We start from the raw sequence: 25,433 nt of genomic DNA, 5'->3' as shown, positions 1-25,433 counted from the left end.
CACACACGCACACACACACACACACACACACGCACGCAAGCAAGCAAACACGCACCGTGGCGCACACACACACACACACACACACACACACACACACACACACACACACACACACACACACAGCACTTTTTCAGCTACGTCGACCCAATGGTACGACTGGCAATTTTCCCGGTTGTTTTTTCAACTGTTCCAGATGCTGCAAAAATGTGACGCTACCTCTCCGGTTGATTTCCAACAATATTTCCATAAATGTCAAGGAGGGTAAGCAACGCTTTCAATAGGCCAGTGCGTCTTATACTGGGCTCTGCATGGTCTTATTCCTTTGTCCAAACTGATTTTATAATTTGCGCAGCCGCTGAAAACATTATCTGTTAATTATTATTTGTTTTGAAGAAGGCAAATAATTGCCTTCGTGCTGGATAATTCACACCATCACAAGCATTGATTTTGCTCAGATTAGTTTCAAGGGCAAATTTGTTGTTAAACACTGCCAGGAACGCGTAATTCATGATGTGTTAGGCGAATGTGCGTGTCTGTGTGAGTGTCAGTGTGTCTGAGTTTGCGCGTAAGTCAGTGTGTGTGTGTGTGTTTGTGTGTGTGTGTGTGTGTGTGTGTGTGTGTATGCACGCGCGTTTGTCAGTGTGTTTGTGGTGTGTGAGGGTGTGTGTGTGCGCTTGCTTATTTTTCTTTGTGTGTGTGATTGTATGTGTGCGTTGGCGTTTGCGTGTTTTTCTTTGTGTGTGTGTGTGTGTGTGTGTGCGTGTGAGTTTGTGTGTGTGTGTGTGTGTGTGTGTGTGTGTACGTGTGTGTGTGTGTGTGTGCCTGAATGTGTGCGTGCGTGTGTGTATGTGTATGTGTGTGTGTGCGTGTATGCGTATGTGTGTGTGTGTGTGTGTGTGTGTGTGTGTGTGTGTGTGTGTTTTGTAGGTACAAGGAAGAAACCTCCTGCTCTCCGCCCGTGCTGGTCCATCCCCCGCAGAGAGACATGGTACACATCCTCTCGCACAGGCTGGTTTCAGAACGGGACGTGGCAATCCGATACCTGTTCCCTGCCAGACCTCACACGTCAACGTGTTCTAAAGTACGTGGCTCTATGTGTTGCAGGCCTGGGAACCCATACGATTTTGCCGTATGTTGTACGCATGATTGTTTATAATACGAGCAGTACTTGCAGTAGAAAAAAAATACGAGGAGAAACATTTCTAGACTACTTTTCCTCGCAAGCGCGTCCAGTCTTTTGACACATGATTATAGTTTTTATCAGTAAACATTGAAAGAAGCATTTGTACGTATTGGTAAACTTGATAAATGGTACTACGGACGCTTATAAAAACACGTTTGAATTATGGATGTTCAAATGCTGTGTGGAGTACGTGTGATATATTGACTCGGACTTATGTTACCCGTGTGATATAGTGACTGAGACTTATATTACCCGTGTGATATACTGACTGAGACTTATATTATCCGTTTAATATACTGACTGAGACTTATATTACTCGGGAGACTAATTATATTACCCGTGTGATATACTGACTGAGACTTATATTACCCGTGTGATATATTGGCAGCTGCATGCGGAACACTACACTGGTCCTGCAGGGCGACTCCAACCAACGTCTTTGGTGGGATACGATCCACGGCTTCCTACCCTGCTCATATGTTCACAAGGAGGGACAGTGGCATGCCCCTCGTCTATGTCAGGTGACTGTACTTATGTTAGATGCACAATCTATCTAAATCCCACTGTTTTGTTTTGTAACTTCACTCCCCTCCCCTTGATTTATATGTAGTCCTGGTTTATTATTGACATGTCCGCAATTGTGAATATGTAAGTATTTAAAATCATAGGGAACAAAGACCACACGAATAACTCGCAAACAAAGAACAACAGAGTCAATGTGTAGTGTTGCTGCAGTTGGCCACCAAGTGTCCCTGTTTTCACAACTATAACCTTTCCCCAGAAAATGCGTATTGCTGCCTGAATGGCGGAGTAAAAATTGTCATACATATAAAAACCCTCTCATGCGAAAACATGAGTGTACGTGGGAGTGTCAACCCATGAACAAAGAAGAAGAACAAGAACTACAACCTGATCTCAACTCTCATGTGTATGTCCCTGTTTCAGAACCACAACCAGAGCTCTATTTTCATGTATATCATACATAAGAATAGAGCTCCCTGTTTTCAGAACTACAACCAGAGCTCTACTCTCATGTTTATATCCCTGTTTTCAGAACTACAACCAGAGCTTTACTCTCATGTTTATGTCCCTGTTTTCAGAACTACAACCAGAGCTCTACTCTCATGTTTATATCCCTGTTTTCAGAACTACAACCAGAGCTTTACTCTCATGTTTATGTCCCTGTTTTCAGAACTACAACCAGAGCTTTACTCTCATGTTTATGTCCTTGTTGTCAGAACCACAACCAGAGCTCTACTCTCATGTTTATGTCCCTGTTTTCAGAACCTCAACCAGAGCTCTACTCTAATGTTTATGTCCCTGTTTTCAGAACTACAACCAGAGCTCTACTCTCATGTTTATGTCCTTGTTTTCAGAACTACAACCAGAGCTCTACTCTCATGTTTATGTCCCTGTTTACAGAACTACAACCAGAGCTCTACTCTCATGTTTATGTCCCTGTTTTCAGAACTACAACCAGAGCTCTACTCTCATGTTTATGTCCCTGTTTTCAGAACTACAACCAGAGATCTACTCTCATGTTTATGTCCCTGTTTTCAGAACTACAACCAGAGCTCTACTCTCATGTTTATTTCCCTGTTTTAGAGAACTACAACCAGAGCTCTACTCTCATGTTTATGTCCCTGTTTTCAGAACCACAACCAGAGCTCTACTCTCATGTTCATGTTCATGTTTTCAGAACTACAACCAGAGCTCTACTCTCATGTTCATGTTCATGTTTTCAGAACTACAACCAGAGCTCTACTCTCATGTTTATGTCCCTGTTTTCAGAACTACAACCAGAGCTCTACTCTCATGTTTATATCCCTGTTTTCAGGACTACAACTAGAGCAAAATACTCTCATATTTATGTCTCAGTTTTCAGAACCACAACCAGAGCTCTACTCTAATGTTTATGTCCCTGTTTTTAGAACTACAACCAGACCAATACTCTCATGTTTATGTCTCTGTTTTCAGAACCACACCCAGAGCTCGACTCTCATGTTTATGTCTCTTTTTTCAGAACTACATCCAGAGCTCTAGTCTCATGTTTATGTCCCTGTTTTCATAACTACAACCAGAGCTTTACTCTCATGTTTATGTCACTGTTTTCAGAACCACAAACAGAGGTCGACTCTCATGTTTATATCCCTGTTTTCAGGTCTACAACTAGAGCAATACTCTCATAATTATGTCTCAGTTTTCAGAACCACAACCAGAGCTCTACTCTCATGTTTATGTCTCAGTATACAGAACCACAACCAGAGCTCTACTCTCATGTTTATATTCCTGTTTTCAGAACTACAACTAGAGCTCTACTCTCATAATTATGTCTCAGTTTTCAGAACCACAACCAGAGCTCTACTCTCATGTTTATGTCTCAGTATACAGAACCACAACCAGAGCTCTACTCTCATGTTTATATTCCTGTTTTCAGAACTACAACTAGAGCTCTACTCTCATAATTATGTCTCAGTTTTCAGAACTACAACCAGAGCAATACTCTCATGTTTATGTCTCTGTTTTCAGAACCACACCCAGAGCTCGACTCTCATGTTTATGTCTTTTTTTTTCAGAACCACAACCAGAGCTATCCTTTCATGTTTATGTCCCTGTTTTCAGAACCACAACCAGAGCTCTACTCTCATATTTATGTCCCTGTTTTCAGAACCACAACCAGAGCTCTACTCTCATATTTATGTCCCTGTTTTCAGAACCACAACCAGAGCTCTACTTTCATGTTTATGTCCCTGTTTTCAGAACAACAACCAGAGCTCTACTCTCATATTTATGTCCCTGTTTTCAGAACCACAACCAGAGCTCTACTCTCATATTTATGTCCCTGTTTTCAGAACCACAACCAGAGCTCTACTTTCATGTTTATGTCCCTGTTTTCAGAACCACAACCTCAGCTCGACTCTCATATTCTGTTCCCATGCGATGCCCTTCTTTCCGGGCAGTCACACTGACCTGGTTACCGTCTCCCTCCCACGGGCACTGGATAAACTCCTCCACCACACGCCGCAAGGAGGGAAGGCCGTGTTCGTCCTCCACTACTACCTACACTTCACTACTTATTCCCTGCATGTGTACCGCCAGCGGGTACGCGAAGCACGCCGAACCCTTGAACAGTTCGTGCAGCTGCACCCCAACGTGAAGGTCATCATCCGGGCGCCTCACGCCTGTTACCAGTCGTGCCACCTTGGCCAGACACTTATCGGAGACGTAGTCGTGGCGGCGTACACTGAGGTGTGGAAGGAAGAGTTTGTTGGGCTTGAGGACAAGGTGTGGTTCCTAGACTTGTGGGATGCGACTGTGGCCGCTGAGAGCGTGCCCATACACCCCGCGCCTAGTTTGACGAAGGAACTGCTTAAAGTGCTGTTTGGTTATTTCTGTGAGGGAAACATGTAGGCGTCATGTGGGTGCTGCCATGAACGTTCAAACGGAGATAATATGAGTGTCGTTTGGGTGCTGCAAAGAACGTTCAAAGGGGGATAATGTAGGCATCATGTGGGTGCTGCCTAGAACGTTCAAAGGGAGATAATATAAGTGTTGTTTGGGTGCTGCCATGAACGTTCAAAGTTGGAGATATAAGTGTCGTTTGGGTGCTGCAATGGACGTTTCAAAGTTGGAGATATAAGTGTCGTTTGGGTGCTGCCATGAACGTTCAAAGGGGGAAATCTTAAATTAATCTGAGATTTACCATGCATGTCATGAGGGGGAAACATAAGTGTCGTTAAGGTGCTGCCATGATCATTAAAAGGGGAAGTAAATGTGTCAAATTGGACAAATGTAAACGTTTGGATGCTACCATGAACGCCGTCTGGGGGAATGCAAATCCTACGTGGAGTAACCTTGAACCTTTTCTGAGAGAAATGAAAGTTGTATTGTGTGTGTTACTATAAACGTTGTCTGAGAGAAATGTGTCATGTAGGTATTATTATGAACGTTATCTAAGAGAAATGTAAGTGTTATGAAGGTGTTACCATGAACGTTATCTAAGAGAAATGTAAGTGTTATCTAAGAGAAATGTAAGTGTTATGTGGGTGTTACCATGAACGTTATCTAAGAGAAATGTAAGTGTTATGAGGGTGTTACCATGAACGTTATCTGAGAGAAATGTAAGTGTTATGAGGGTGTTACCATGAACGTTATCTGAGAGAAATGTAAGTGTTATGAGGGTGTTACCATGAACGTTATCTGAGAGAAATGTAAGTGTTATGTGGGTGTTACCATGAACGTTATCTGAGAGAAATGTGAGTGTTATGAGGGTGGTACCATGAACGTTATCTAAGAGAAATGTAAGTGTTATGAAGGTGTTACCATGAACGTTATCTAAGAGAAATGTAAGTGTTATGAGGGTGTTACCATGAACGTTATCTAAGAGAAATGTAAGTGTTATGAGGGTGTTACCATGAACGTTATCTAAGAGAAATGTAAGTGTTATGAAGGTGTTACCATGAACGTTATCTAAGAGAAATGTAAGTGTTATGAGGGTGTTACCATGAACGTTATCTAAGAGAAATGTAAGTGTTATGAAGGTGTTACCATGAACGTTATCTAAGAGAAATGTAAGTGTTATGAGGGTGACACCATGAACGTTATCTAAGAGAAATGTAAGTGTTATGAGGGTGACACCATGAACGTTATCTAAGAGAAATGTAAGTGTTATGTGGGTGTTACCATGAACGTTATCTAAGAGAAATGTAAGTGTTATGAGGGTGTTACCATGAACGTTATCTAAGAGAAATGTAAGTGTTATGAGGGTGTTACCATGAACGTTATCTAAGAGAAATGTAAGTGTTATGTGGGTGTTACCATGAACGTTATCTGAGAGAAATGTGAGTGTTATGAGGGTGGTACCATGAACGTTATCTGAGAGAAATGTGAGTGTTATGAGGGTGTTACCATGAACGTTAACTGATATAAATTTAGGTGTTATGAGGGTGTTACCATGAACGTTATCTGAGAGAAATGTAAGTGTTATGAGGGTGTTACCATGAACGTTATCTGAGAGAAATGTGAGTGTTATGTGGGTGTTACCATGAACGTTATCTAAGAGAACTGTAAGTGTTATGAGGGTGTTGCTATGAACGTTATCTGAGAGAAATGTGTTATGTGGGTTGTACCATGAACATTATATAAGAAAAATTTAGGTGTTATTAGGGTGTTACCATGAACGTTATCTGAGAGAAATGTAAGTGTTATGTTTGTGTTACCATAAACAAATTCAAAGAAAAATGTGTTATTTGGTTGTTACCATGAACGCCGTCTGAAAGAAATGTGAAGTGTAGTATGAATACTACCATATAAGTTGTTTATTTGTCTTTTTTTTATGTCTCTGTTTTCAGAACTACAACCAGAGCTATACTCTCATGTTTATGTCCCTGTTTTCAGAACTACAACCATAGCTCTGCTCTCATATTTATGTCCCTGTTTTCATAACCACAACCAGAGCTCTACTCTCATGTTTATGTCTCTGTTTTCAGAACTACAACCAGAGCTATACTCTCATGTTTATGTCCCTGTTTTCAGAACTACAACCATAGCTCTGCTCTCATATTTATGTCCCTGTTTTCATAACCACAACCAGAGCTCTACTCTCATGTTCATGTTCCTGTTTTCAGAACCACAACCATAGCTCTACTCTCGTGTTTATGTCCCTGTTTTCATAACCACAACCATAGCTCTACTCTCATGTTTATGTCTCTGTTTTCATAACCATAACCAGAGCTCTACTCTCATGTTCATGTTCCTGTTTTCAGAACCACAACCAGAACTCTACTCTCATGTATATTTCCCTGTTTTAGAGAACTACAACCAGAGCTCTACTCTCATGTTTATGTCCCTGTTTTCAGAACCACAACCAGAGCTCTACTCCCATGGTTATGTCTCTGTTTTCAGAATTACAACCTCAGCTCGACTCTCATATTCTGTTCCCATGCGATGCCCTTCTCTCCGGGCATCCACACTGACCTGGTTACTGTCTCCCTCCCACGGGCACTGGATAAACTCCTCCGCCACACGCCACCGGGAGGGAAGGCCGTGTTCGTCCTCCACTACTACCGACACTTCACTACTTATTCCCTGCACGTGTACCGCCAGCGGGTACGCGAAGCACGCCGAACCCTTGAACAGTTCGTGCAGCTGCACCCCAACGTGAAGGTCATCATCCGGGCGCCTCACGCCTGTTACCAGTCGTGCCACCTTGGCCAGACACTTATCGGAGACGTAGTCGTGGCGGCGTACACTGAGGTGTGGAAGGAAGAGTTTGTTGGGCTTGAGGACAAGGTGTGGTTCCTAGACTTGTGGGATGCGACTGTAGCCGCTGAGAGCGTGTTCATACACCCCGTACCCAGTGTGACGAAGGAGCTGCTTAAAGTGCTGTTTGGTTATTTTTGTGAGGGAAACATGTAGGCGTCATGTGGGTGCTGCCATGAACGTTCAAAGGGAGATAATATATGTCTCGTTTGGGTGCTGCCATGAACGTTGAAAGGGGGGTAATGTAGGCGTCATGTGGGTGCTGCCATGAACGTTCAAAGGGAGACTGATAATATGAGTGTCGTTTGGGTGCTGCCGTGAACGTTCAAAGGGAGATAATATAAGTGTCGTTTGGGTGCTGCCATGAACGTTCAAAGGGAAAAAAATAAGTGTCGTTTGGGTGCTGCCATGAACGTTCAAATGGGGATAATATCAGTGTCATTTGGGCGCTGCCATTAACGTCAAAGGGAAAACATAAGTGTCGTTAGGGTGCTGCCATGAACGTTCAAACTGGAAAATCTGAGTGTCGTTTGGGTGCTTCCGATCTCCCATGTCAACTTAGGTGCAGACCTGCTAGTGGCGTATCCCCCTTCGTGTGTACACGCAAGCACAAGACCAGGTGCGCACGGAAAAGATCCGGTAATCCATGTCAGAGTTCGGTGGGTTATAGAAACACAAAAATACCCAGTATTCTTCCTTCGAAAGCGGCGTATGGCTGCCTAATTGGCGGGGCAAAAACGGTCATACACGTAAAATTCCACTCGTGCAAAAACACAAGTGTACGTGGAAGTTTCAGCCCACGAACGCAGAAGAAGAAGAAGAAGAAGAAGAAGATGTCATGAGGGGAAAACATAAGTGTCGTGTGGGTGCTGCCATGATCATTAAAAGGTGAAGTAAATGTGTCAAATTGGATAAATGTAAAGGTGTGGGTGCTACCATGAACGCTGTCTGGGGGAATGCAAATCCCACGTGTAGTAACCTTGAACCTTGTCTGAGAGAAATGAAAGTTCTATGTGTGTGTTACCGTAAACGTTATCTGCGAGAAATTTGTCATGTGGGTATTATTATGAACGTTGTCTAAGAGAAATGTAAGTGTTATGAAGTTGTAATTGTACACATGACATTATCTGAGAGAAATGTAAGTGTTATGAGGGTGTTACCACGAACGTTATCTGAGAGAAATGTAAGTGTTATGAGGGTGTTTGTGTGTGTGAGTGTGTGTGTGTGTGTGTGTGTGTGTGTGTGTGTGTGTGTGTGTGTGTGTGTGTGTGTGTGTGTGTGTGTGATACAAGTGGTATGTAAATTGTAAGGTAATTTAAGACAAGAGTTTAAAATGCAACTTACTTGATGTCCCTGTCAGTGTAAACTTTCAGCACAAAGAATGGAAACATTTGTGTTTTTGTCCCTTCCGTTCCAATTGAATGACTTGGTCCACCAGTTCAACCTCTTTTCCACATTGCATTTGCAGACAGATTTTTAATCTGAAAAAGTCATGTATACATCATGTTTTCAAAATGGGAATTTATGAGTAAACAGTTCACGAAATAGCCCGCTTCTGTGACGTACTCCCCACGAACACCACCACGTGGGGCAGCCAGATCCAGATAGTATCAACTAACAAACAAACAAGTAAAACTCAAAGTAAAAACATCAAACTCAAACTCAAAGAACAAAAATACAGACGGCCCAATGGTCACTGTACTTGTATGCTATCAGATTCAGATTCTCACAATGGTACAAACTTTGCAAATCTCAAAAATAGTCGGACACTAGTGACAGTGATAGTGAAAAGAGTTGTGGCAGCTGTAAAGAATAATTATACGTAGATCTACTCCTCACTCGATAGTCGATGACTTGGCAGTTGCAAATCACTCGATCACTCCTGAGCGAATCTGGATACGATCACGTGGAAAACTCTTGAAGCCTGGCTTCTCAGTCCAGTTCCGTCTTCTGCTACTTAACCATGGACCGTATACTCCGTCACGGCGGAAGGCTGACCGTGCACCCAAAAGCGGACTCTACCAGATGGGTATTTTTTGAAAGCTTGGGGCCTGCCGAACATAAAAATCGATGTTAACAAGAAATATTCAAGGGCGCACTTTCTCTTCTCAGTCAAAATTCAACTAAACCCTGAAGAGTGATGCACGAGCATTTCAGACGCTTGCCTCTGAAAAAAGAAGTTCTCAGCCGAAATACGAACTCAAACTGGTACTTTTTACATATATATGTGTTAGTTGGTATCTTTGGATTATCACTAAACAATGAGCGACTGCTTTGGCCGAGGATTCTGGTGACAGTATCATTATTATGAACCCTACCCTAAATCCAGTCAAGACGTCGTCCAAAATGTAGGTAAGTTTTGATTAAAAATAAATTCACACAAGACTAGTATTGTTGTTTGGCTTCAATGGATATATTTTCGTCAAGTATGATGTCTTTACATAATATCTGTAAAATATGAATGGATTTGAACCTTTTACTATGTCACTATGACCTTCCAATCTTCCTAACCCCCAGCCCAGTAAAGCGTGCGAGACGTTTCCTGAAAAAATGTCGCTTTGTGGTGCGAGTTCAGTGTGACATGCTTAGTTTCCAGAACCCCATTTCTGACTTTCAAAGTTTATCTACATATATTTAGCAATGCACGAGCAAAATATGACAACTTAATGGTGCCTTTTGGTTTAATGCTATGGTAAAAAATGCTAGTGATAGAGTTTACTGCTTGAAACAAAAAATAACAGAGGGAAGTAGTCTTCCTCAATCTGGTTCAGAGCATAATGTATTTCTATTTTAAGAGGTAGCATTATTTTTGATAAGAGCTAGAGCCAATATAATGATGCTGAATATTTGAAATATTAACTTTGTGAATCATCTGAGTTGCAGGAGAGCCTTCGTGATCGTCAGCGTAAGGCTTGCAGTCTTCAAGGCAATTCCTAGATGAACAACCTAACAATGCGTTCGTTTACTCGCCCGTTTCTTAAGCTAGAGCTTTGAAACTTTACACGCGTCTAGGGCTACATGAACGCTTTACAATACGCAAATATAGTTGACTTTCGTATTATTCAAAGGTCACAACAAGGTCATTACCAGGTAAAAACGAGGGGAAACCGAGGGAAAGTACCATTTTCTGCAACTGTTTGCAAGAAAAAGCTTTTCTTCTTCCGCGTTCGTGGGCTGAAACTCCCACGTACACTCGTGTTTTTTTGCACGAGTGGAATTTTACGTGTATGACCGTTTTTTTACCCCGCCATTTAGGCAGCCATACGCCGTTTTCGGAGGAAAGAAAAAGCTTTCAAATTCAATTGTTTCCTGGGATTAGCGCATCTCTAGACATGACAATCATCCGATTATCAGACATCAATTGTGGAGGTCACGACAAGGTCATTACCAGGTAAAAACGAGGGAAAATACCATTTTCTGCAACATGTGTGAAAGTAAAAGCTTTCAAACTCCATCTTCTGCTGGTATTGGCGCATCTCTAGGCATGAAAATCATCTGATTAACAGTCCTCAATTGTCAAGGTCACAACAAGGTCATTACCAGATAGAACCGAGGGAAAATACCATTTTCTATAACTGTTTTGTAAGTAAGAGCTTATAAACTCCATCTTTTTCTGGGATTAGCGCTGATTTCAATGACCCTGAAGTCCGAGGAAAGTTTTCTTGACCCATGCCTACTTTGAAGGTCATGACAAGGTCAAATGTACACGTTTTCTATTTGTGAATATCTTTTAGGGTCAAATATAATACTTTCTGGACGTCAGCTATTTTCGAAGCTAAAGCTTTACAACTTTACACACGTCTTGGGATTTATGAGACATAACGCAAATATTGTTGACTCTCGTAATATTTAAAGGTCACACAACAAGGTCATCACCAGGTAAAAACGAAGGAAAACCAAGGAAAGGTACCATTTTCTGCAACTGTTTGTAAGAATGAGCTTTCAAATTCAGTTGTTTCCTGGGATTAGCGCATCTCTAGATATGACAATCATCTGATTAACAGTCATCAATTGTGAAGGTCACGACAAGGTCATTACCGGGAAAAACCGAGGGAAAATACCATTTTCTGCATCTTGTGTGTAAGTAAATGCTTTCAAACTCCATCTTCTTCTGGTATTGGCGCATCTCTAGACATGACAATCATCTGATTAACAGTCCTCCATTTTCAAGGTCATTACCAGATAAAACCGATGGAAAACCGAGGGAAAATATCATTTTCTGCAACGTTTTTGTAAGTAAGAGCTTATAAACTCCATCTTCTTATGGGATTAGTGCTGATTTCAATGACCCTGAAGTCTTTGGAAAGTTTTCTTGACCCTTGCAATGTTTGAAGGTTATGACAAGGATGGAATTTTACACACGTCTAGGGCGTTATGAGACATGAAACAAATATGGTTGACTCTCGTAATATTAAAAGGTCACACAACAAGGTCATTACTGGGTAAAACGACGGAAAATATATCAACTTTATGACTCGTCTGAGTGCCAGGAGAGCCGGTGTGATCCTCAGCGTCAGACTTGCAGACCGCAAGGCTATCGGTAGATGAACACCTTAACATTGACTTTTTCTTCTCTCTCCCCTTCTCTTCTACCCCTATTACATCCAGCCCCACCCCCTAGAGCCCCTGTGGGCGAAGGAAGATGTCATGAATCTGCCTCAACAGCTTTAGCTTAGAAAATAGCCGAACACAAATAGAAAACGTGTAAACTTGACCTTGTCATGACCTTCAAACTAGGCATGGGCCAAGAAAACTTTCCTCGGACTTCAGGGTCATTGAAATCAGCGCTAATCCCAGAAGAAGATGGAGTTTATAAGCTCTTACTCACACAAAAGTTATAGAAAATAGTATTTTTCCTCGGTTTTCTCTCGGTTCTATCTGGAAATGACCTTGTTGTGACCTTGACAATTGAGGACTGTTAATCAGATGATTGTCATGTCTATTGTAGAGATGCGCCAATACCAAATTAGTGACATCATTATGATCACAAAGCAGAAGCAACTAGAAAATTGGGGTCAAACTGTACAGCACTATAATGTCACAGAAGACACACTTTGAAATTGGCACACTGACCCAACAAATAGACAGCACTAATAAATTAATCACATCACAATGATCTCACAGCAGAAGCACTACTTGTAAACTGCAATCAAACTGTACAGCACATCTAAATGCCACAGTAGAACATGTCTGTTTAACACACACCCACACAATTAAGAAATGGCACAAACAAATGAATCGCATCTTAATGGTCAGCAGAAGCACTACTTGTGAACTGGGGTCTAACTGTACAGCACTACTTAAAACTCACATTCACAGGAGAACACATCTGTAAAAACTTGGCACACCCACACACACAAATAAACAGACGGCACAAAAAAAACTTAAAAATTACAAAACACATCCGTTTAAACTTTGCACAAGAAACCATAAGACAGACAGCAAAAATAAATGAATCACATCTTGATGCTCAGCAGAAGCACTATACTTGTGAACTGGGATCAAACTGTACAGCACTACTTAAAACTCACATTCACAGGAGAACACCTCTGTAAAAACTTGGCACACCCACACACAAAAATAAACAGACGGCACAAATAAATTAATCACATCAAAATAATCACACAGCAAAAGCACTACTAGAAAACTGACGTCAAACTGTACAGCACAACTTAAAAATCATAAAATGCCTCTGTTTAAACTTTGCACAAGAATCCATAAGACAGACAGCAAAAATACATTAATGTGGTGGTCAAATGATTTTGTTAAAAAAAGGATGTAATTTTGATTATAAAGTAATGGAGACCCATTGTGATAGAATCCAAGGGGTAAATATAATTTGTGAAGGAAAGGATTTGTGGATTTTGAATGCTTATGCGCCAAACGATGTAAACTCCAAATGTGTTTTTTATCAGAAGGTTGTGTCAATTATTAAAGATTCCCGTTTAAGTAACGTCATTTTGTGTGGTGATTTTAATTGTGTTCTTGACAATGAGTTAGACATAGTGAGCGGAGAAAGGCACGCTGAAAGAGCAGTGTCACAACTGAATGAAATGTTTATCGCATGTGATTTGTTTGATGTATGGAGATTATTTAACCCTGGTATTAAAGAATTCTCTTGGTCAAAGAAGAATCCGTTTATTGCTAGGAGAATTGACTATGTATTTACATGTGCAACACTTTTTGAAAGAACTACGGAATGTTGTTTATTGTCTGTTCCCTTTTCCGACCACAGAGGTTGTTCTGTGCAACTCAAATTATCTGAGATTGACAGAGGCCCGAGTTACTGGAAATTCAATAATTCTCTCCTCCAGAATAAAGATTTCATTGATGGTATGAATAGAATGATTGAAAATCACGCATATGATTTTATAAACGATACTGATTATCAAACCGTATGGGAGCTGTTAAAATGTGAAATAAGAGATTATGCAATGCAGTACGCGCAGAAGAAAAGCGTTGAAAGAAGAAACGGTATTGTTTTGTTGTATGCTGAATTAAATGATTTGGATGCAAGGTTAGCGAATGACCCAGATAACTGTGGAATGCAATGCGAGCGTGAAAACCTAAAGTTAAAAATAGAATTAGTTGAGCAGTGTAAAGCTCGCGCAGCCCAGGTACGCGCCCGTGCGAAGTGGGTAGAACAGGGAGAAAAGAACACAAAGTATTTTCTCAACCTTGAAAAAGCCAGAGCAAATGCGAAGATAATGGACAGTATACAGTGTGAATCTGGGGAAGTGATAACTGACCAGCGTGAAATCTTGAACGCGCAAAAGAATTACTATGCTGATTTGTACAGAAAAAAAGTAAACGTTGAAAACATGGACGAGAAGGTGGATCAGTTTTTATCTGATGTGACAACATTACAGATTTCAGATTTTCAGAGAAATGAGTGTGAAGGGCTAATAACTGAAAACGAAGCTCTCGCTGCACTTAAAGGCAGAGTAAGCCTCCCGTAAACCATCACAGATACGGTCAGGCTTTTACACACAGTACAAACACCATTTCATTTAAACACTCACCAATTGAGAACATCCTAGGTGCCCTCCGTAAAGAGCGAACAATTTTCAAAGAATTTATTTTTGCGTGGTTTATCTTACCCCTGAGCCATCGTGAACCCGTGTGATCCAGTTTTCCCTTTTCACAATGCAGTCGTCATAGTTAGTCATTTGAATGCGACTCGACGTGAGCTTATCTACAATAGCACGTTTTTTTTATGCACGAAACAACGGCTGTGGTTCACAAGAACTCTAGCGATGGCTTTTGACTGTTGAGAGGAACGGCGATTTGCACTGATAAACCGGCCGTCGTCTGCTACGACCCTTGCGTGACCCTGCTTCCGGGCTTTTCTTTTTTTAAACTTTCACAACTTCGAATTGTTCTGATCTTGTCTTGATGAAAAACGAATTCTTTTATGATTAAAGAATGTTTGTGTAACAAGCTGTCAATTTATTATTTAGATGTTAAAAGTTAGGTCTAGCGCAAAAACGAGGCGCCGTTGTTGTTAACGGAACAAGTCTACGAAAATAAATTCTTTGAAAATGTCTCACGCTCGACAGAAAGCAGCCAGGATGTTCCCGTTCGGTGAGCGTTCAAATGGAAGTATGCTTGTACTGTATTTAGACGCTCGGGGAGCTCTGTGATGGTTTACGGGAGGCTTACTGTGCCTTTAAACAAATGAAATCTGGGTCGGCCCCTGGGGTTGATGGTATTACTGTAGAATTTTTGAAAGTGTTTTGGACCCGCATCAGAACATTGTTAATTGCGTCTTTTAATGCAAGTTTTGACGATGGAAAATTGTCTTCCACGCAGCGCAAAGCTGTCATTACCCTTATACACAAGGGAAAGGAGTTGCCCAAAAATGAATTAAAGAACTGGAGACCCATCTCCCTTACAAACAGCGATTATAAACTGATAGCCAAGTGTTTGGCAAAAAGGTTAGGAAGCGTTATTGGTGATATTGTTCAGAAAGATCAAGTCGGTTATATTAAAGGCAGAAAAGTATCTACAATATTAAGGTTAATTGATGATGTAATCGAACAATCACACGAGTTAAATCAACCTGGTCTGTTGGTCGCAATTGACTGTGTTCAAGCGTACGATAGTATTTCAAAAGAGTTTATTATTAAAGCCTTTCAAAAATTCGGGTTTGGGCCAGAATTTGTTCAATGGGTGACTGTGTTAATGAACGACACGGTTAGCTCAGTGCAGTATTGTGGATGGTTGTCTGATTTTTTTGATGTGAAAGCCGGGATTCGTCAAGGGTGCCCGTTTTCATGTTTGGCCTTTGTACTGGCCATTGAATTGTTGGCATCAAAAATAAGACAGTGTAGACGTATTAAAGGAATTTCGTTATGGAATAATGTTGATATTGCAACCGTTATTAAAATTGCTCTGTATGCAGACGATATCACCCTTTTTTTAAAGGATGAGATTGATATGTATTATGCACTTGATATAATGAATGACTTTTCGAGCTTTTCAGGCTTAAGGATACATAAGAGAAAGTCTGAGGCGATGTGGTTGGGTAGTAGGAAGCATTGTGATGAAACATTTTATAATTTTGGCTGGAAGAAGAAGTTGAAGATTTTGGGTGTATATTTTTGTAATGATAAGAGTGCTTCTTTGGTAGAAGATAACTGGACTGGAAGAATAAGGAATATTAAGCGATTGATTTGTGCATGGGAGAAGCGAAATTTGAGCATTGTAGGGAAAATATGTATTGTGAAAACGTTTTTAATTTCACAATTTGTGTATATTATGCAAGCGTTTGTATTACCTGATTGTGTTTTGAATGAAGTCAATACCTTATTGTTTAGATTTTTGTGGCGAAAAAGAGATTGTAATCGGAAGGCCTTTGAAAAGGTGAAAAGAAGCGTTTTATGTTTTGAAATTGAAAAAGGTGGTTTAAAAATGATCGATATTAGGCAAATGCAAATTTCTTTTTTATTACAATGGGTTTCACAACTAACTACATCAAATGAAAATGATAATTGGAGTTTTACTCCAAAGTTGATGTATTTGCGTTTTGGAAAGCATTTTGAATGTTTCTTATCGAATGTAAACAGTGCAAGATTTAAAGGGTTAGACCTAGTGAAATCACACTTTTGGAAAGCAGTATTAAAATATTGGCTGGATAATAACCACTACGATCGTGGGACAATCGGGCCGGTTTTATTATGGAATAATGCATGCATAACGTATAGTGGCAAAGTTTTATTTTTTGAAAGTTGGATACAACGAGGTGTATTGGTATTAACTGACATTGTACGTTCGGGAAACATATTATCATATCAAGATATTTGTGATCTGATTGGATATTCACCAAACCGAATTCTTGAATATAATGTTGTAAAAGCTGCTGTGTCATTATTTATGAGGAAAAATGTTGTAAATATGACTGATGATGCTTGTATTACCTTACCACTGTTTAACGGCAAAAATGTGTTAAGTGCCAGAGAATATAGGAAAGAGATTATCAATATGAAAACAGATGTACCATGTTCCGGAGGATTTTGGAAGAGAAAGTTTAATGTAGAAATTGATGAACGATCTTGGATAGTTGCCTATCGGTCAACACAAGAGACTAGATTAAGAGTTTTACACTGGAAAATTATGCACAACATTTATCCGACCAACATTCTCCTGTGTAAAATGAAAGTAACGGAAACTAATAAATGTAATTACTGTTGTGATGTAACTGATTTCATTGAACACTTCTTTTTTGAATGCCCGGTTGTATACAAATTCTGGAAGTTTATTGAAAAATTTATATTTCGTACTTTAGAAATTAAGGTTGTTTTGAAAGTTAGTGATGTTTTATTTGGTATGCATTTTGTAATGGTGAAAAAGGCAACTATGTATAAATTGAACCACATTATCTTAATCGGAAAGATGTGCGTTAGTATATATAAAAAAACAAATTCGTTTTTACCGTTGGAAAGTATTTTTGATAGGCAGTTACAGATAAGAAGCATTCTTGTGTGAGTGTTCGAAGAACAAAACGTTAAAGAAAAGTTAGCCTGTTGTAATCGATAAGTTGTATTTAATTCATTGTATGAGATATTGTTAATTGTTGTATTTAACTCATTGTATGAGATATTGTTAATTGTTGTTATTTATTTGAATAAAATTGTTTGAAAAAAAAAAAACAAAACAAAAAAAATACATTAATCACATCTTGATGCTCAGCAGAAGCACTACTTGTAAACTGGCGTCAAACTGTACTGACAGCACAACTTAAAAATCATAAAATGCCTTGCACAATTGAATCCATAAGACAGACAGCAAAACTACAGTAATCACTTCTTGATGCTCAGCAGAAGCAGTACTTGTAGACTGGGGTCAAACTGTACAGCACGACTGGAAAGTTCACGAGCTGAAACTTCTTTTCACGCACCCACCACTTGAACTTCGAAGACTTCCCATCTTCAATGTGGTCCGTACGTTTTGATTTTAGAAACAGCACAATGTTGTCATATTTCTTCTGCGTGAGCGCACGGTTGTATTTTTCTGCGTAAGTTCCACGATAAAACTGTCCACCTCTTCCCTGTGGTCACCCGTCATGGTCAAGGGCGAGAGACAGATCGAAAGGAGGGCCATTTCTAGAACGAGCCAGTGCGTTTCCGGAAATGACGCGCTAAGTTGGAAATCTACTGAGGCGTGACGAAGTCCCGCGAGATTCCAACTCTGCCCCGGATTCTTACTATGCGCCCAACATGAAACATTCACATTAACCCTGCTGCAGTCCCCTTATCCAAACAGACGTTTGTCACAATTTCTAGGCCAAGTTCACGGCTCCCCGGATGCAGGAAGAGAAATCAGGTATGTCAGCGATACTTCGCTACTGATCATTTGTCAAACTTTACCAATAAGTTACTTGGTTTACGGCATTGGTTTTTGTACAAACGTTAATCAGATTTCGAAATAAACTTTGCCAAGGAGAATATCTTTGTTGATAGTAGGTAGGCGATGTCGTGTTGAACTTATTCAAGATAACCAGAAGTGGCTAGTAGTAGTTCTCATTTACTTGTGTAGTAGTTGTGAGGTTACATAATAGCCACGGCTAACACGCCATACTGAAAAATTAAAACAGGTTTTAAACATGTATAAGACATTTCTACAATGTAAATTTGTCTAGTTTACAATGTCATTACGGCTATGCTACGAGAATAATGAGGATTAAATCACTGCTCGCTGGTAAAATGTCCTTTGTTATAAAAAGATTCGATCAATAATGACGCGAATCTAAAGACTGTTCGTTATTGCGGGAATTCCCGAATGACACATTATCAGGCTTCTGAATAGCACTGCTTACGTAAACTTGTTTTGAAACAAAATGTGTACACGTTACGCGCTAGTGAAAACTTGTCACTGGTCTTTCAGAGATTTCTCTTGATTGCGAATCATTTTGAAAGTGCAAATAAAATGCACATTTTCAGTGTAATTTCAATGCTGTTGCTGCTGTCAATGAAGATGAAACGATAGTCGTTTACAAACATTACACTTGAATGCCTTAATATGCGCTTCTGTAAGTAACCCGATACACAACATATCTGTAAAAATACTGACCTCTCCAACAGCAAATAAAACAGACAAGAATAAAAAATAAACATTACTGTAAATAAAAAGCAATCCTTTATTGAAATAACTGAATTATAATAATAACAAGAAAACCATGCCACCAAACACAAAAGACGAATGTAATGATGAAATGGAAAATATGTTTTACCTAAACCAAAACCAAACAACGTACGTAGAGAGAGTAAACACATGACATACTGTGGATTCACTTTTCCAAAAACCAGCTTAGCTTTTACTGAGAATGTCATTCACACCGATCTCTTTCTCCAAATGTTTGTACTGCATGTATTCTCTTGCTTGATTTTAACAATGAAATATCACGGTAATTACTTTCGCCATTTACACCAGGTTTTTTGTGGGTTTTATTTGGGGGGGGGGGTGAGAAGTTGTTTTTTTTTGTTGTGTACAATTCTCAGTATAAATCCCAAAACTAAATTCTATTTTAAAATATTTACACATACAAACATTACTTAGCTTTTATTTCAAGCGAGAAAGCAATCAGGTACGGCAATCTATCATCCGTTTGTCTGGGAACTTAAATTTCAAACTGCTTTCCATTGATAATTTACTCCCGAGGTTACGACAATTCAATTAGGTTACTGCGACAATATGCTTAGGGTGATTGCTTGACTTGATTAACGGATTCATTGATTCTTTCTCATTCAACAGAAGCATGGAGAAACAAGACTCAGATACGGACCGTTCAGATGACGGCGTGGACACAGAGGATCAAAATCAAGGAGGTATGTTATAATTATCCCTATCATGTTGCATTGCTGGTTTTGGTTTATGTTAAAAGGGTACGTGGCCTATCAATTGGTCCTTTTTGTCCCATCATGTGTGTCGCGGGTGTGCAATATGCGACAAAGTTTGACATTCGACGATATTTCTGAAACTGAATACTTTCGATGGACGATGTTTGATGATGATCAATACTCAAGGTGAATAAGACATTTCCAGCAGAAACTGTTTCCAGCGATTCCCTCAGGCAAGCCAAACATGCCGACAACATCCAGTCCTGTAAAAGATGTTTACACCTTTCCCATAATTCACGCCTCTGTAGGAAAGGGTTACCAGCAACTATAATGATTTTGAACACTTATAGCTTGTGAACCGCTGATTACAACTTTGGATTGTGCGCGAGTTTTACTGTGTATGAAATTGGCAGATGGATTTGGTGTTTTGTTTTTGTTTTGTTTTGTTTGTGATTTGTTGTTTGAAGATTCCTGTGAGGGCTTTACACGATTTTGATATCAGTATTTTATATTAAAACATATTGCTATTTCATATTGCTATTTCATTGGTCAATTGGGCAAAACAGAGCTCAGTGCAAAAGTGATATCGACGACATTTTGACCTCTTTATTGCTTCCCCACTTCAAAAACAAAAACACCTAAATTTAAAAACAAACAAATATATATGAAAATGTAATGATCCCAGAATTTAGTTGAGCAAGTGACTAAAAACTTTTTGAAAGAAAAGACATTTTGAAATACTGAAAAGTACAAGAAAAGAGTGAACAAAAAGAAATAATAATCAGAGGGAGGGATATGGAACAGCCAAAACTGAGACAAATACTTTTATGACAATACCAACAACCATGCAACACAAATATCCCCCCTCATACTAAGGGGGATAATCAATAAAAACACAAGGCTTAATTATGATCAGTCAAGTTCATTTTTACTAGACTGATTAAAAGATATACAGGTAAAAGTTTGGCATGATATGGGCACGGATTGGCGGAAGATAAGCATGGTTAGGAGGGTAACTGCTTTATCATGAAATTCAACCCCTCCTTAAGGGGGTGGGGGGGGGGGGGGGGTAACTGCTTAATCATGAAATTCAACCCCTCCTTAGGGGGGGGGGGGGGGTAACTGCTTAATCATGAAATTGAATCCCTTCAAAAGCTGGCCCATGTTATCTGGCAACAACGTGTCTGAGCTCCCGCTGCAAACCTTCATTTACCCCTGAGTCAGCATGGTCGGGGTGTGAAACCATTACCATGTGCTTACTTTACGGCACCCATGCTGCTGTTTTGCGGGGCTTTGCTACCAGCCCCAGGCTTCAGTTCTTCTGGAGGGAGCAGGATCCAGAACCGGCCACGGGGTAGACAACCCTCCGTGGTTACGCTTGCCACATCCCGTGGTTCGCTTGGGCTCACACTGTGGACCCTGCCTAAGTCAGGTAAAATTCACCAAAAAACAACAGAATGCAGTGTCCCCCTTTACCATGCTTATCTCCCGCCACATACAGCTATGCAATAGATGTTCCGCCAATCCTTATTCTAGGGGCGTTTTAGTTAAAATAATTTTAGCAATTTAATCTCCGAAGTTTGTTTCCTTTGGTTGTGGTGGACGCAATCCGGGAGGAGGCAGAGTCAATCCTCCAGATGTTAAGATGGTAGACACTTCTGCCATTCTCGTTTTGAATTCGGCACTTTGCCCTTTGATTCAGCCTGCGCCTTGAATTCTCGATCTGTTCCTTGCTGGGTTGGCACCCAAGTGCAGGACCAGGTTGCTCGGTGGTGTTCCTCTGAGCAGCTTGGCAAGGACCTGGGGAAACCCTAGACCTGGCTATTCCGCGAGCCGCAACGGCAGGAGTAGGTCCTGTCGCGTCCTGTCCAGGTGCTGCCGCAGCCTGACGACAAGATTGGACCTCGAGATCATGATTCCTGGAACTCACATGAGAGAGTGGATTTAAAACATCTTTTAACACGCCTGAACTATGCACTTAACTACCTCGCTACTGCTGAATGTGTATACTGTCCGCCTTGGGGGTGAAAACCATCCCATGGCGAGGCACACACCCAGCCATCAAGACAACTCTCTAGCATTATAGCCGGATTAAGATTAATGTTTTATTCAGCCGAATTTAGATTAATTTTGCAGCCTGTAAAACCACAAACATGAGCCTGACAAGTTAATTGCGGCTGTATAACAGCACTACCTGCTCAGCCCTCCTGCCATGTTGTAATCCAATCTGTAAACAAGAGGCGAAGCCTTCAAGGCTCACGTAAGAAATCGACAAACAGTAACACAAACTCAATCACTCCGTCACACACACACACACACACACACACACACACACACACACACACACACACACACACACACACACACACACACACACACACACACACACACACAGAAAGAGCATAGGTGAAACTGTGCAAGAAAGCGAGACACTAGATCTAGATCTGTCTGTCTGCATGTATCCTACTTACAAGGACACGACTGCCAACTAGTCTCGGCGCGCTCAAAATAATAATGACCGAGACTGTCAGTACTTCCTTCGCGTGACGTCTAACCCTCTTACGTCATAATGTGACGTCAATGTAATGTGACGTCTTCAAATGTTAGAGTTTCTACCACAGACATACACACGCACAGACGCACGCACGCACGCACGCACGCACAGACAGACAAAGTTACGATCGCATAGGCTACACTTACGTGAGCCAAAAACATGAGACTGAAACATAATTGTGCAAGGTGACAGCTCTACCTGTTCAGCCCTGCTACCGCTGCAAACCAATCTGCAAAAACAAACATGAGACTGCATATAATTGTGCCAACGGGACAGCACTTTCTGTTCGGCCCTGCTACCATGTTGTAAACCAATCTGCAAAATCAATCAGCATGAGACTGACACATAATTGTGCCAATGTGACAGCACCATCTGTTCAGCCCTGCTACCATGATGTAAACCAATCTGCAAAAAAACAAACCTGGGACTGACACCTAATTGTATCAATGTGGCAGCACTATCCGTTCGGCCCTGCTACCATGTTGTAAACCAATCTGCAAAAACAATCAGACATGAAACTGACACATAATTAATTGTGCCAATGTGACAGTACCCGCTATTACGAGCTAGTCGTGTGACAGAGAGTTTTCTTGCACACGAGAATGTAGATGTTTCACGACGGCTTTAGCCGGAGTAAAACAGCAGCAGTCGAGTGTGCAAGAAAACTCTCTGTCACACGACTAGCTCGTAATGGCGATTATGTCTCACAGCTTCAACAGAGGAGAGAACAAACACGTTTTGCGTACTCACGCTTGATAAACCTTTTTTTTTTTTTTTTTTTCCCAAAACATATTTTTAAGTTATTTTGCCAAAAAACAAAGCCCCTTTTTTTTCAAATTTTTTTTTTTCAAATTTTTTTTTTTTTTTTTTCAAATTTTTTTTTTTCAAATTTTTTTTTTTTTCCCCAAATTTTTTTTTTCAAATTTTTTCAAATTTTTTTTTTTTTTTTTTTTTTTTTTTTTTTACCAAATGCCAAACAAAAGTCTAGGGTCGCGCGAAAAAATAGGGTCAGTCAGGATACCGTAAACAGAATATTTTTTGGGGGCGGGCCTTAGGCATGAAACGTCCAACTTTGAAATTTGGGTGGGGGTATTCAGGTGACAATAACTTTTTTGTTTATCAGCAAAACTCTATAAAACTTTGCTATGTTATGTAAAATGAATGCCCAAACAGACTAGTTAGCAGCATATCTAAAATAAACTGAACACAAAAAAAATTTCTTCTTTGTGTTTGTCACGTGTTCCAAAAAATGGGCGTACAAATTTCAACAAAAATCATGTTGTCACCCCCATAAAAATGTTTAGCTTTAAAGATAGCACAATTCTCTTTGCAAATATGAAAAGCTTATTTATTTTCCTTTCATTTGATATATAACTTTCTATATTTCATTTAGAATATGACCCCAGATAGCCACTCGGCAAGTAGGCACCAACAGCACTGTAAAATATGCCCTAAAACCCCCGAACTGGTAAGAGTTAAAGGAAAAGTCCAAGGTTTTGAAGTATCTCCAAAAGCTTGAATATCGAATGCCAAATGTTATAAACATCTCAGGAAAAATATTTTAAAAATTATTAAAAATTTTGTTGTTGTTGTAATTGAACATTTATTATTGGTGGGCTAACCAAGACAAGCCGCCTGGGGTCATGTTGTGGTCACGTGATTTTTGGTTCACTGTGACGTCGGTTCACTGTGACGTCACAGTGTTTGTTTTGGTTCAACCAGCGTGGTGTTCATGCATATGTGTAAAAGTGATAACTGGGTTCGGAAGAATGCCTCGTAGGTGTGCAGCCGCAAACTGCAAAAACACGCAAACAACAAGCGGCATTTTCTTCCACAGATTTCCTACCAAAAACCTAAGTTTGTTATCGAAATTGGAGATGTTTCCACAGCCAAAGCGTGCGCATTTAAAAGTGTCTGGCAAAAGCAGGTTCATTTGCAGTGAACATTTCGTGCAAACCGACTTCATCAACTTTGAGCAAAACAGGTTGGGGTTTCAACCGAAAAGAGTATTGTCGCGATTGGCAGTACCCTCCGTTCAAAGCTGCTTGAAGGTCAGTATACTTTGATTGTAGATGTAGTAGATGTTTTTTGTTTTGACCATGCATCCACATATTGGTGCGCAGCAAATGTGAATTGGTGCAGATTAGTGTGTCTTGGTCCGGCTATTACTGCTGGATTACAAAGATGAGGTATTGACGTCGAAGCGCCACAGGCAACACTGTTACATAACGGTCTGAGCTGAGCTGTGGAAAATGGGGGCTGGGCAGGAACAAGAGCGGGTGGGGGTGATAGGGGTGGGGGGTGGCGCGGCAGATTAAGAGTAACACTTCGTCAGTTTTTGTGCCAAGCGTGGGGTAAATATGATCGCAAACTCCAAATGTAAATCCATGACATTGACAGTGTTTGCTTGAATTATAATTTACTATGTATAAAATATCTAAGCGTGCAGTTTTTGCTACTGAAAGACGAGAGCTGTGAGAATCGTGCATGTGATTTGTCTGCATTGACTGAGACACGTAAAACCAGCTTATGTGTTGAAACTTACGCATGGATACACACATAATAATATCCATACGTCTTTCAGTGGGTATTTAAATTTTCAATGTTCTGAATAGGTCAATAGACAATACCAAACCAAGCATACTTTCAAATCAAATTATCATTGCACTAAGTGTCTTTCTTCTTTTACTTCCAGAGGAAAAGGGAACTGTCACGATTCCCAACGGCAAACGATGAGAACAAAAGGACACTCCATAACAAGCCCTGCTGTACTTGCCGCTGTCACGAAAAATCGGCACCCAGCGAGACCGACGGGACACCGTCAGTCATGAAAATATTTGCCTGTGCACAGACAGTGAACCCACAGCAATGTGAAAGGTGTACGTACACACACACACACACACACACACACACACACACATACACACACACACACACACACACACACACACACACACACGCACACACACACACACAAACACACACATGCGCGCTAAATATAGAATTTCATGTTTTTATTGACTCACATGCGAAGCAAAAGTGAGTCTATGTACTCACCCGAGTCGTCCGTCCGTCCGTCCGTCCGGACGTCCGGACG

General features: G+C 40.4%; 2 protein-coding genes across 2 annotated transcripts in view; both read left to right on the top strand.

The window, feature by feature from the left end:
- Positions 1–197: 197 nt before the first annotated feature.
- On the top strand, positions 198–8,641 carry LOC138948634 (NXPE family member 3-like). Its single transcript, XM_070320203.1, has 4 exons — positions 198–261; positions 928–1,081; positions 1,572–1,704; positions 7,088–8,641. Exons 3-4 carry the CDS (start codon positions 1,576–1,578, stop codon positions 7,598–7,600), a joined length of 642 nt encoding a protein of 213 aa, XP_070176304.1. The 5' UTR covers positions 198–261; positions 928–1,081; positions 1,572–1,575; the 3' UTR covers positions 7,601–8,641.
- Positions 8,642–18,130: 9,489 nt separating this feature from the next.
- The window catches only part of LOC138948630 (uncharacterized), a 38,672-nt gene continuing 31,369 nt past the window's right edge, over positions 18,131–25,433 (top strand). Inside the window, exons 1-2 of the mRNA XM_070320196.1 lie at positions 18,131–18,268; positions 19,697–19,770. Of these exons, the coding sequence (XP_070176297.1) occupies positions 19,701–19,770 (70 nt within the window). The 5' untranslated portion in view covers positions 18,131–18,268; positions 19,697–19,700. The remainder of the gene's footprint in view (positions 18,269–19,696; positions 19,771–25,433) is intronic.

The sequence above is a fragment of the Littorina saxatilis genome, linkage group LG15 (assembly GCF_037325665.1).
Source record: "Littorina saxatilis isolate snail1 linkage group LG15, US_GU_Lsax_2.0, whole genome shotgun sequence".
NCBI lineage: Eukaryota > Metazoa > Mollusca > Gastropoda > Littorinimorpha > Littorinidae > Littorina > Littorina saxatilis.
This window is presented reverse-complemented; position numbering and strand designations above follow the sequence as displayed.